Source organism: Sebastes fasciatus, chromosome 13, assembly GCF_043250625.1.
Source record: "Sebastes fasciatus isolate fSebFas1 chromosome 13, fSebFas1.pri, whole genome shotgun sequence".
Classification (NCBI taxonomy): domain Eukaryota; kingdom Metazoa; phylum Chordata; class Actinopteri; order Perciformes; family Sebastidae; genus Sebastes; species Sebastes fasciatus.
In genome coordinates this window covers 28,548,196-28,561,447 of record NC_133807.1, presented here as the reverse complement: position 1 = coordinate 28,561,447, position 13,252 = coordinate 28,548,196, and the positions used below count along the sequence as shown (strand labels likewise).

At 41.7% G+C, this 13,252-nt stretch overlaps 1 protein-coding gene across 10 annotated transcripts in view; it reads right to left on the bottom strand.

Annotated features, from left to right (window-relative positions):
- The window catches only part of crebbpb (CREB binding lysine acetyltransferase b), a 46,732-nt gene that overhangs the window by 17,850 nt on the left and 15,630 nt on the right, over positions 1-13,252 (bottom strand). For all 10 annotated transcript variants that reach the window (XM_074656672.1, XM_074656671.1, XM_074656675.1 and 7 more), the window contains exons 3-9: positions 7,642-7,809; positions 5,385-5,634; positions 3,777-3,890; positions 1,307-1,543; positions 1,092-1,191; positions 277-414; positions 48-165 (exon numbers count right to left, since the gene is read on the bottom strand). In XM_074656672.1, coding sequence (XP_074512773.1) covers positions 48-165; positions 277-414; positions 1,092-1,191; positions 1,307-1,543; positions 3,777-3,890; positions 5,385-5,634; positions 7,642-7,809 — 1,125 coding nt within the window. The remainder of the gene's footprint in view (positions 1-47; positions 166-276; positions 415-1,091; positions 1,192-1,306; positions 1,544-3,776; positions 3,891-5,384; positions 5,635-7,641; positions 7,810-13,252) is intronic.

The following is a 13,252-nucleotide window of genomic DNA, read 5'->3' as shown; positions in this document are numbered from 1 at the left end:
TTCAAGAGAAACGTTATTGTTATAGAAGTATGTATGATATTAGTTACCCTGCTGTTAGCTGACTCGTACATGTCACCCTCAACCTTGCGTGCGTACGCCACCAGGTTCTCCATTCGCCGGTCCTTCAGTGCTGCGGGGTCTGGGGTGGGGAATATGGCTTGTACACTGAAGAGAGACAGCAGAGAAACACAAAACCTCAGCAACAACTTCTACTCTGTTTTCATATGACAGGACGTGAGTATTTAGAATATATCCGTTTCATTTTTTTGGACTTACAGTTTGTGCACCAGGTGGGTGCGCAGGTCCTGAGTGACGTGTTCATGCCAGGCCTTCCTGATCCCCGAAGAAGAGAGAGGGGTGGCGGTGGGCAGGTTTCCCATGCCTCCCACTACTGACCCATCTGGCATCAGCTGACTATAAGACAGAGAGAGAAAGAAAATAAGGATTATTGATAATTACAGACATGGTTTCATTAATAATACAATGTGAACACAATTTGTAATTTACAGTGTCTGTCTTCCAAATACATTTTAAAATTATAATTCAAAAGAACACAAGAGACGGAGAACACATTGAGATCATGGATGCAGTGTTCAAAGTGGGCATGTCTGTAAAGAGGAGACTCGTGGGTACCCATAGAACCCATTTTCAGTAACATATCTTGAGGTCAGAGGTCAAGGGACCCCTTTCCTCGCCAACATTTAGCGTAAATTCGTAGTGTTAGTTATCCTCCTTCCGGACAAGCTACTATGACGTGGTTGATACCAATGGATTCTTTAGGTTTTCTAGTTTCATATGAAACCATATGATACATGATGCCTTCACTCTAGCTCTAAAACTGAGCCTCTGAAAAAAGTAAAGTCGTCTGAGGGCACCGCCGCCCTCGAGGAGTGGAAGAGGTTAAGACTAAATCTAAAATAGCTGCCAAAATGAATACTGCATGGATGTTTACTTGTCAACAGCAGATGACCAAATGAGAAGCCGTAGAGCTCATTACCCTAACCTGTAAATGAATTAAATGGCAGCTACATCACATAAGATGTCAGCGAGGGCCTTGTTTTGTGTCACATATTAAGGAGGAGAATGCTCACTTGTTGAGTGTGGATGGTAGTGAGGAGTCGGAGTGCATGCCAGCCGGGTCTGAAGAGGGGACACCCATGCCTCCGGCCATCTGGTTCATCTGATTAGTGCCTGATCAACACACATACGAGGGTTTACAAGAAAATGGCTTAGCACCAGATTTATGGCATCGCTGTTGTACATAATCCTCTAAAATGGCAGTGAAGTCTTTTTTTCTATCCCGTACCTAGTGGGTTCAGACTTCGCAGCTGCTGGTGCTGGGGGCTTTGCTGAGCGGGACCCTGTCCCTGCCCCTGGGCGGGGGACTGGTTCCCATACGGCAGACCGAGGGCAGCGTAGGCCCTCTGCATGGAGCTCGGGTCGATGTGTGTGGCAGCGCTGTTGATGGCCGTGGCGCTGGGCTGGCCGGACCCCACTGTACTGATGGCGTTCTGCAGGCTGGCACCAGGAGAACTCAGCATGGCTGGAGGGAGGAGACGGGGAAATAAATATATATATATATATATATATATATATATATATATATATATATATATATTAAATAAAGCATTTAATTAATACACTGTGATGAATCAAAGGTAACTTCTGGATTTCTAAACATCCAAACATATATGAATATAAGTCATGAAACAAATAATTAACATTAGTATAGGAGGTTTAGTCGTCTCATTTAGCCACTTGTTAGCAGCCGCCCTTTTAAAGACACATTAAGGCTTCAAAATTCACGAGTGGGATATTTATTGACGTATTTTATGTCGTTGAATAAAACGTTTAAATCTCTTCAGCTTGCGTTAACCACAGACCTTATTTCAGGCATCTCACTAAAAAAACACTGACTTCCATACGAGGGAACCGGTAGTGCTAAAATGCTAACTCATTTCTGGGTTTTACGACTCATTCTTGTAGCACTCTATATAAGCTGTCCCAAACCATTAAGAGCCTTATTGAACAAGTAAAATAACTTAAAATCAATCCGAAAAGTTAAAGTTAAAACGTCTTCTCCTGGCAGCAGAGTTCTGAATTAATTGTAGTTTATGTATACATACTCTCTGTATAATCATCACTGTAAAATAAAACATTATTAAATATTACAATTGGGGTTTTTTCTGTGAAAAGAAAAAAAATCTCTATGCAAAAGAATGTGTCCCCGATCTAAAATCCACCGCTCCCCTGCTGTGTTGATTGCTGACAGGGAGCACGCTGCCTCTGTGGGGATTTAAATCTGTCATAGGGCCTTTCAACCAATCAGAGAGCATGCCGTCCCGAGACCCTGCCCCCACTGATAGCAGAGCCACGGAGCCCCTCCCCTGGGTGTCAGATTACAGGTCCAGCCTTTCTAGAGGAATCCTCTCACTGTTTCAGCGAGCCAGTACAGAGCTTTGATAAGAGACGCAACCTGCAGGTGGCAGCACTTCATATACACTCACACACACACACTGGCCTGAGGCTCGCTGCTCGCTGACTACTGCCTTGATGAACAGTTAACAAGGGGAAGATTTTTTTTTTTTTTTTTTTATATAAAATTAAAATATTAAGCACTGATCAGAAATTCTTCGTGTTTTTGTCTTTTTAGGGGAGATAGCAGGTCAACAGTAGATGTTACATAGAAGTGGTGTACATCATCTGAGGTGCAGCTCAGCACTTTGTGTCAAGTTGTTCTAGTCATAAATCAGAAAGAAACACTAATCAATTATTACTTTATTATTTAAAATAAATTGTAAAAGTGTATAAGAGCGTAGAACATTATGATAGAAGTTTATGATGGTCAATTTTTGGGTTGATACCATTTGTTACAAAGATTTGGTGCTAAATTTAACCATTTTCCTCGAGAATTGATAAAAAAATGATCAATAATCCCTCTAAAATACCACATTAAGACACCAAGACCTTGAGGAACACCGTAGAAAAAGCCATACTGTGATTTGGGATCAAAAACTTTTGACATTGGGAGATTTCTGCAAGAATTGCATTTTTCAGCAATCGGATGGCGAGCACTTCTGTTGTGTAAACTGCTCAGAAACCCCCTTATTGTCAATCTAGCTAGGAAAGCCATCCATCCTCTGAATGCTCTAGGTCTGTAGTTTGTGGTTGTAAAGTTTCATGAGGCTGTGATTATCCTAGAGGTCACCACAGGTCATTTTATACAGTGAGGTCAACTTTAAAAAAATTGTCTCAATCCAATGAAATGGCTGCTATGAGGACTAACATCATCACACATGAATACAGTTGGGCTCATTGGATCCACAAGACTCAGCTTTACGGTGAAACCCAATTTATGTAATCCTAAAACTGTTTAGGGACCCCAGTATGCAGAAATATTCAAATACATCATTTTTAGAATTTATAATGCGTGAAAAAAACTACACGTGATTATCATAAAGTGGGCACATCTGTAAAGAGGAGACTTGTGGGTACCCATAGAACCCATTCTCATATCGTGAGGTCAGAGGTCAAGGGACCCCTTTGAAAATGGCCATGACAGTTTTTCCTTGCCAACTTTAGCCTAGCTTTGTTATTTATCCTCCTACCCGCTAAGCTAGCACTCCATCTCTACAACTGAACCTGCTACAGCCTCTGAAAGACGCCCACGATCCTGCAGGTCTCAGAGGGTTAACTGTTAACTTAACCCTGATGCATTTTCATGGGGATTTATAAATAAATAAAAAGGCAAATGGGGAGCTGCTGGAGTTACTCACGCTGCTGGTTCCTCTTGTCACTAGCGTTCTTCAAAGGCAGGCAGACCGGACAGTCGTGCCGCGTGCAGTTCTTCCAGTGGGAGATGATCTGTCTGGATGATGCACAGTGAGCCACTGGGGAGGAATAAGAGTGAAACAGAGATAATAATTCAGTACCTCAGCAGTATCTGACAATTTAAAAGCAAAGGATTAAAAACAGACTGAGAAAACACACTGAATGCACACAGTTTCACCCAGAGAAGATAGATATACCTAAAAAAAAAATAGATAAAGTGGTGAAACCCAGCACCACGTCAACTTCAAAACACAGTCAAAAAGAAAACTGCTACAGTGCAATGTGCAAATAGCAATGTAAAAGCGATTATACATGTTGTAAAACAATAAAAATTAAGTGTATAAACAGTATAAATATCAGAGTTCAAAGTTCATCAACTCTCGATGACCTCTTTACTACTACTACACACAGCTGGCAGAGGGAAGCTGCTCGCCGCCAGCGCAGATAGGAAATGGACTACAACCATCGTGACAGACGTTTTAAAAAAAAGATTAAATTCGTGTTTGCTGATGTTGTCGGTCACTGGGGCATTTTGGGGCTTAGCGAGTCAAGAGGGTAGAGTGGCTCTATTTAAGCAATAAAACACAAAAGCTTACTGCTTTACATTGTGTGAAACAATGCAACTCAAGTGATTAAAAAGCACTTCATCATCGTACTGCTCTCATTAAATAGTAGTTAAACATAATCTTTTTTTAATCAAGGCCCTTTAATCCTCTTGCACTGTCTGTTGAACAACAAAGCTATTTTGTTGTTGTTTAGTGTCATATAGGGATGCAAATGTCATGAAACTTCCTGAACCGATCGCCAGCCACGTGTAGATCGATAACCAATTTTGCTAAGGACAATATTGGCGAGCGGTTATACAAAGGAGCTGACGGCGACAGGCGCTTTTGGCAGCTTGGGGGAACTCAAAACTACAACAAGCCATCAACACCTTTTGCTGACTTGTTCCTGGTGGTATGTAAAGCACCAGGCTCTGATTATGGCTGCTCTCACAACACACACAGTGCCGTTAACTCACCTGTATAGAAATTCTAACTAGGTAAATTTTCTTGATCAGATTCTTGTTTGATTAATAGACAAAAGATTAACCCTTAAAGGGGTAGTTTGGGTGTTTTGAAGTAGGGTTGTGTGAGGTTCTTCTCCATAGTCAGTGTATTATCTACAGTAGATGACGGTCAGCACGCCCCCAGTTTGGGGAAGCAGACAGGAGTTAATGGACGGAGGCAAAGCAATGTACTGCTGTGGTCGGGGCCGGCAGCAAAACGTATTCTAGCTACCTAAAGAAAGACTCACCTAAAAAAAATCAATATCAGTTTAAGTGTACGCTATATTCAGAATTATTTTTCCTTTCCAACGGGGAACTGAAGCTGTTGTATCCATCTATTCTCTCGCCAAAGCCACCAGACTCCATTTAAAAAAACAGTAATTTCACATTAATATATCCATACAACACCTTGCGGTCACACAGGTGAACACATTCCAGCAGGAGTCAGCTATAAATGTAATATTTGGACTCAAGCTTAATTTTTCATCATATCACTTTCACTCACCCTGGCAGGATTTGCCAGCCTGGCAGTGGGTCATGTGGTTGAGGACGTTCTTCATGGTGCGGCAATGGGGCAGAGTGCAGGCCCTCACCTCCCCGTTGGCCTGCTCCCGCCGCTGGCACTTGTGTGCGTGAAGCAACAGGACCAGCTGCTGCTGAATGAGTTTGCGCTTCTCGGGGTCGGCCGTTGGGCCCGTTGACACACCGCCAGCCCCGGGGACCATGCCCACCGACGCTACCTGCTGCAGCTGCGACTGCAAAAGAGCGTCAATACAAACACAGGTTAGGCACAGATCAGAATATCAGACTTTCCTCATTTTAGACTTTTAGGTTTAAAATAAAAACAGAAAAGAATCTGAGACTATCTTGATGTATCGCAGGGGCTTAGATAATTAAAATAAAGACACCAGAGAAGAAAAAGCAGGCAGGATGGGAAGTAAAAACTCAAGAAGTAAAAGAAAATGTGCGTAAGAATCTGAGGGAACTGGTAAACAAGGAAAATCTATAAAATCAAAATATGAACTTTCTCAAAAATTGAGGGGCTGACATTTCCTGCCACGATTTAAGTCCATTTCCTGTTCTTCAAACAGATTTACGTAGCTCCGAGCTCTGTTGACTTTGTGCCTTGAAAGAGTCTCACTCTGTTCTCGACAGTTAAGACTAAATGTTCCAACAACATCAGATCGGGCGGCCTTTCACAAATATTTTGCCCTAAATGCAATTTTAATTTTCAGATTTGTTTTTCAAAGCAAAGAAGCAATGTACATAAATCGCTGTAGCGCTATCGTGCAGCCGGTGTAGACAAAGTGTCAGGTTCAAGTTTGGGCAGAAACCATCGTACACCTTACGGACCAAAGGATGACACACAGAGAATAGAATACAATACAACATATTTTATTGTCTAGTTTTTGTGTAGAAAAGACAGAAATGTGTCTTTGTTTTGCATGTGCAAACACTGCTATTACTGCCAAATTAAAATCTATACTACTACTGTATTTACCAAGACCGGGTGGCAGTCTGTTTTAAACTGTTTGTGTGCAATGTGTTTTCTTTGTTTCCAACACTTAACACTGTACGAAAGGAAACAAAGGGTCCTTTATTGCAGCGTGCCGATGTGACTTTAAGATTTCGATGACAACTCTCTTTATGAGAGGCTAAGAGTGAAGCTAGGATGCATACTTCAACGGTTGCAACAGATGAAGCATAAAGCAAGTCTAAACAACAGCACATCCATTTCTAAGAATAATTGAACAGATTTATGCCGGGTGTGCACAAGAGGATTTTCAAATATTTACTGATCTGAGTAGGCAACGTCCCGTTGGTGATGCAGCTCGCTCTCATTGGCTATTGCGGATTCCTGCTTAATATTCCTTCGCTGTTCCTTTCCAGGCGGCTGAAGCGCCTTAAACCTGCATTCTTTCTAATATCCAGCAGGGCGGCGACTCCTCTGGTTGCAAAAAGAAGTCTGATTGTATAGAAGTCTATGAGAAAATGAGCCTACTTCTCACTTGATGTATGACCTCAGTAAACATTATAAACATGAGTTTATGGTCTCAATCTCTAGTTTCAAGTCTTCTTCAATACAGCATGATGTTCATTTAGTAAATTATGGTCCCATTTAGAGTCAAATAGACCATAAAGCAGGGGATGCTTTAGGGCGGGGCTACCTTGTGATTGACAGGTCGCTACCACGGCTTCTAGGAGTGGTCTGTTTTTTGTCTTTTACTTCAACTTTAACCCTTTCACAGTGTGTTTTCAGTTTTTGAAAGTTAATTTTAACATTTTGGTCACCTAAAAATGTCTTATTCAGCATTCGGTTGTACTTAGCTCCACCCTCTCTGGTCACTTCTGGGTGCAAAAAAACAACATGGCGAAGGCCAAAAACCAAGATGGCAACGGCCAAAATGCAGAACTTGAGGCTTCAAAACCGGAGTCTGCACCCATTCAATGGGTGACGTCACGGTGACTATGTCCACTTCTTATATACATTTACATATCTATGGTCCTTTCACACTACAAGATTTTGATTCAAAATTGGGGAGACTCCGATCATTTGGGCAGATAAACTCCTCAGACCTGCCTTGAATCGGAAACACCCTCGAGATTGTCAGGAGGAGCGAATCGGACCCAATATCTGCCCAATTAACCTCTAGTGTGGGGCCAACATTAGTGGAAAACAGAACAGAAATATAGATTTTCCTCTAATTAACCTAAAACAAAAAAAGGGACTGGGACAGATATAAGATTCAAGTGGCTCTCACCAAGTTTGGCACACTCCCAGCTCCCTTCAGCTCAGCAGGGAATTGGGGCAGGTTGTTGGAAAGGGCCGTCTTGTTCTGGAGTTGTTGGGCGTTGACCCCCGCTGCCCCCATCTGCTGCACCCCGGCCTGGCCATACTGCTGGCCAAATGGAGCTCCTGACATCCCCATCTATAGGAGACAATCAGGACAGAGGGAGGTCAATGGGAGATAATTTGCATATCATGCAGAATACCATCACAGTAGATACATGTTTTACCTGCACTGAGAGTCTTTGTGTCAATGCATATGGTACCATACAGGTCAATCAAAATTAAACATCTCGCACAACTGTATGTCCACAAACTACGTTTTATTCCTTGTGCCTTAGTCGGAGTGATTTTGTGCCTCAAGTTCACGCCGTAAGCAACAACTTGAAGGACTGCTGTTAAAACAGCTAGTTCTGGAGATACTACGTCATACTTTAAAGATGGTATTTGGGTCATGTCTCCAGATCCCACAACCAGCGGAGGAGTTGGGAAAAATCTTGAAGGTTTTTGGTGAAGAACATGAGGTATCCAAATTAGGGCTCTCACAAATATATCACACACTTTTTATCTGTTCAAAATGTACCTTTAAATGGAGATTTGTCAAGTATTCAATACTCTTATCATCAAGGGAGTGGGAAATATGCTGCTTTATGCAAATGTATGTATATCTTTATTATTGGAAACAATTAACAACACAAAACAATGACAAATATTGTCCAGAAACCCTCATATGTACTGCATTTAGCACAACAAATATGTTCAAATCATAACATGGCAAACGGCAGCCCAACAGGCAACAGCAGCTGTCTATGACTTGACCATGACCAAATATAATATAACCAATAATGCATGGGATAAGTGGGCATGTCTGTAAAGGGGAGACTTGTGGGTACCCATAGAACCCATTTTCATTCACATATCTTGATGTCAGAAGTCAAGGGAGCCCTTTGAAAATTACCATTTCCTCAGCAAAATTTAACGTAAGATTGGACCATTATTTAGCCTCTTTCGCAACAAATGGATTCCTTAGGTTTTCTAAGATTTCATCTATGATGCCAATATCTTCACTCTAGCTTTAAGACTGAGCCCGCTAACGTCCGAAAGATCAAATAGCGTAGTTGCGTTAACGTGTTAAAGAAATTAGTGGCGTTATTATTGAGTTAACTTTGACAGCCCTAATTCAAATATTATAAAATGTTGTCTGTGAAAGCTCTGAAAAGTCTTTGGGAAAGGAATTTGGGTTTTCATTTGTTTAAGATAAATGGGCTCAAATTTATGGCAAATCTCGTACAATGTCGAGAGATTTGAGGATAAGACTGAGAAAGGTTTAAAATTCGACATCGTTACTATTAGACCCCAAGCAGGTTACATAGACTTGGCTTAAAGGATTCTACGACATGTTGGAAATGTAAGAGCCATGTTGTAGATTTTGTAGATTCACATTTTGCATTCTGTCCAAAACTTTGTCTTGGGATCCGCCGACATGTACGGTCGTGTCTAGAAGGTAACCCTCAAGTTGCAAAAACTTGCAAAAACACAAGACTCACAAGACTCGCTGCCCGACGATCAATCCCAACCTTAACCATTTGAGGTCAATGCCTAACCTTATCCATCTCGCCAGAGTTTTGCAACTTGGAGGTTACCTTCTAGACATGACCTCGATGTATGGAGAAATGGACCAAGACACCAATAACGATAGGGTGGCAAAATATTTCCAGGAGCTGCAACACCTGCTTTTCAGGACTCGGTAGAAATGGGAAAGGTCGCTGCGTTTGAAAGAATGTCATGCAGGAATTGTGATAGGGCAGAAAAATATTGGCATAAGTTGGGAAGGAATATTACTTTTATAAGTGCATAAGAATAAGAATAAGGTGGAAGTAACTGAATCACAAGTACGGTCAGGTGTATTTTATGTTTTTATGTTCTTAAAAGTCTTCATCTGTACTGAGGATCAATGTATTTATTTGTTATTTTATTTTATTATTTTTCTATACATTTTATTTATACAAAGCCAAATTATTGATTTATTAAATTGTTGTTTATGCCTCTTGTTCTTGGGGTTACACAGCATGGGAAGGGAGTAATGGGGAAGGAAATAACATGCATCTGTACACTGATTGTTTTGCATACTGAACAACAAGTCTTAAAAAAACAAACCGCTTAAATAGACTCAATGTTTGCTCCGACGTCTCTTGAAGCTTAATTATTTACTAAAAGTAAAGTGAATTGTCAAGTCTACAAACATCTGTAGAAAAGCATTTATTTTTTATTTCATAATTGGCCTCGGACAGGGAAGAGTTAGCTTTCTTGTTATGTCCTCAAAAGTAATTTATTCCGATGGCCCTTAGCATGCATCTGTCTGCTGCTCTCGCCTGCCTTTCTCCACGGTGGCCGAAGCGGCAACCTGCTTTGCTTCGCGGAGGTTCCCCACTGCCAGCAGTGCTCAGGCAGATAGAGCCGGCCCAGCCCAGCGGAGAAAGAGAAACGGGAGGAGACACACACACAGAGAGAGAGAGCGAGAGAGAAAGACCAGCTTGCTCAACAGCTGAGTAGAGCGCTGCACTGCCGCCTGCCCCTCCCCCCTCCGCTGCACAGAAACACACAGATGCTCGCCTGCTGCCTCCCTCCCATTCACACATGAGCACGGCCTCATCCTCCTCCTCGCTCACACGGGTTCTCCCACTTGATGATCCACGCTTACTACGAAGGAATGTCACCAAGCAAGAGGACAGCGCCGTTACACAGGAAGGCCTCCAGCGTTTGCCCTCTTCTTAGCATGTCTTTTTCAGTTCCTCCCTCTCTACTTCTGCCTCCCCGACTCCGACAACAACAACAACATATAAACCGGCTGCTCTAAACGTGATTTAGAGCTCCATTATCAAAGGCCATAGCCCCAGAGTGAGATGTCATATGCCAGAGAGAGAGAGAGAGAGGAAAAAGGAGTTGGCAGGAAAAGAGTGAATACTAGCAAATAAAGACCAAGGAGCATCAACAAAAACATTTAAACCAGAAAAAAACATATATATAATATATATATATAATAGAAAAACACGCCTCTAGGCTGAAACTCAACCGTAGTGTTGTTCTGTCAGGAGATGCAGTGACTTTATGATAAACCAAGTAAGAGTAGGAGAGCTATGATGAGTAAGGAAACTGAACTAACTAGCGAAAGTCCGCTAGTTGCTAGGCTAAATCATGCTACACCGACTGTCGTTTCCCAGCGGAAGAGAGCAGTCTATGCTTGCAACACAGCACAGTTTGAGCTCATGCTTAAGCTGCGCTAGCTGCTGGGTTCAGCGCACATCACAGCGTGCAGCGCCCAAAGGCGGGCTTTCCTCGACGTAGTGAAAAGCCATTGGAAATAACAGGTTTCAGAGCGCAGCGTTGATGCGTTGTGTCTGAAAGGGCCTTTAGTGAGTGAGAGACGGAGAGAGCTAACTGAAAGAAATACTCAAGCAGGAGCAAAAATTAATATAAACTGATGAATATTAGTTTATGCCAGAGATTCACACGCCAAGTTCACACCAGAGGGGCGAATTATTCAGTTTTCTTTCCTGAGAATTAAAGGTAAAAATCAAAAGTTTGACATAAAAATGCTGTTGCAATGTATTTATTATTTTGTTATTTCCACTCACATTTTTCTGGGGCAGGAAACCCCTGCTTTGGTTTTGAAATCCTATATTTTTTTTTAAGGTTCCAAGGTTGGCAAGTATGTTTCTGCATCGGGTTACCGTTGCAGCTGGGCAGTTTGTTAGGCACTACAACCACAGCCTCCCTGCAAGCTAAGCACTAATCTGGTTGGTTACGATTAATTGTCGGTAACGAGGGTCGGCTATCGGTCATAAAAAAAATTCGAAATTGGCATCCCTATTATAAATGCAGCGCATTTACATTACAAATACAATCCTGCTGAAAAAGAGTGATGAAGTCAAACTGAAATAAGCAATTTGTCCACATGAATGAAGAGCAGGTAAGAAAGAATTGGCAATTAAAACGACCACAAAAAAAGAGAATAGAGATAGAGAATAATGGAAAGCATCAGATTTCTTTGCCATATCAAACATTATCAAACGGAAGCCAAATTAATACTTGTCCTATAATTTGTGCATTAACGTATATGCTCTTTCTTTCAAAGTGATAGTGAAGCCAGCTACATTTCTCCAGCTCTGAACATGAAAGCCAACACATCGTCACTCTCTCCGTCATCGCAGCATGTTTCTCTGATGGCAGAGATGCAAGGTAAATATGACATGTGCCCGACTGTCGTTTTATCTTCAAACCGCAGGCTAAAGACGAACGTCACAACCAGGTTCAAATCTGTGGCTTCTCAGTGTGACGTAACGGCATTTGTTGCAGTATTTTATGGAATAAAAAATATCTCATCAATAAACAGGCACACACACACCAAGCGATTAGTTTTTGTACCATAATGTAAGAAAGTAAAAGGCAGGCATTAAGCTTTATATATGTCTGTACGGGAAAGGAGGGGCTTGTTTCATGTGGCAATGTCTGTTGAAATATTCTGAGTGAAAACTAGGGCGCTGGTTTAACCCTGGTTTCCTGTCAAACCACAAAGCCCCGAGAATCTTTGACATGGGGAAATATCTTCTCACACTGAGCACTTCAAAGTCCTCAAAGAGATTTACATAGAAAAACAACCAGCAGCTCATCATTCACAAACAAAAATAATGCGTCATTGTGTAGTACTACTATGACAGTTGTTGTTGCATCATTTTAAGTCATTCTCAGATTAGTAATAAATACATCATCAGCACTGGGACTATCCGATTGGTCAAGTTAGACCCACGGAGACTGATGCACTTGACTACAGGATTCAACCCCCTCAACTGGGTGACTGTGTCCTCCAGCAGACCCAGGAAGAAGAACAAATCAATACATAGTGAGGGCGAGATAACTGACGACAAGCCAGCAATAGGAATAATACATGGTAGTTGACTGCTTTGGGGCGGAGGATGGGCCTCATTCTACCACCAAACCAAATACCGTTTGAAACACTTTCAATATTTATTAGTTCCTTTTCCAAATAATTTCTAAATCCACATGAATCACTCATCACCGGCATAAATTAGATCCACCACACAGCACGTATTTAAGATGAAAATACATCACTTTTAGAGCTGGTTCGCCTGTTACTCTCGTTATTTCCTTCTTCCAAAACAGTGGTGAAGAACACCAGGAGTACTTACTGGTGCCAAATTAATCAGAGCACACAAGGCCAAATTGCCTCCTACAGTAAGTTACCATATGACCGGTTGCTGACAAGCAATGAAAAATTTAAAAGGCCATTTTTTCTTAACGGAGTCCGGCACAATGCTAAATCCACATAAAACACACTGGGGCTATAATACAAACAATGAAGAGAAAACAGCATCACTGATCTGTTTTAACTGAATATTCTCTGGTCTAATTCAGCCAAGAACACAAAAACACCAAAATCATCAGCATGTTAGCGTGTTGTTCACTACTGAGCCTGTTAGTAACCGCTACCGAAAACGTTTTCTTCACCCGCCAAAAATCTGAATCGACAGGTCAAACTCGAAACGGCCAAGAAAATTGCAATCGGT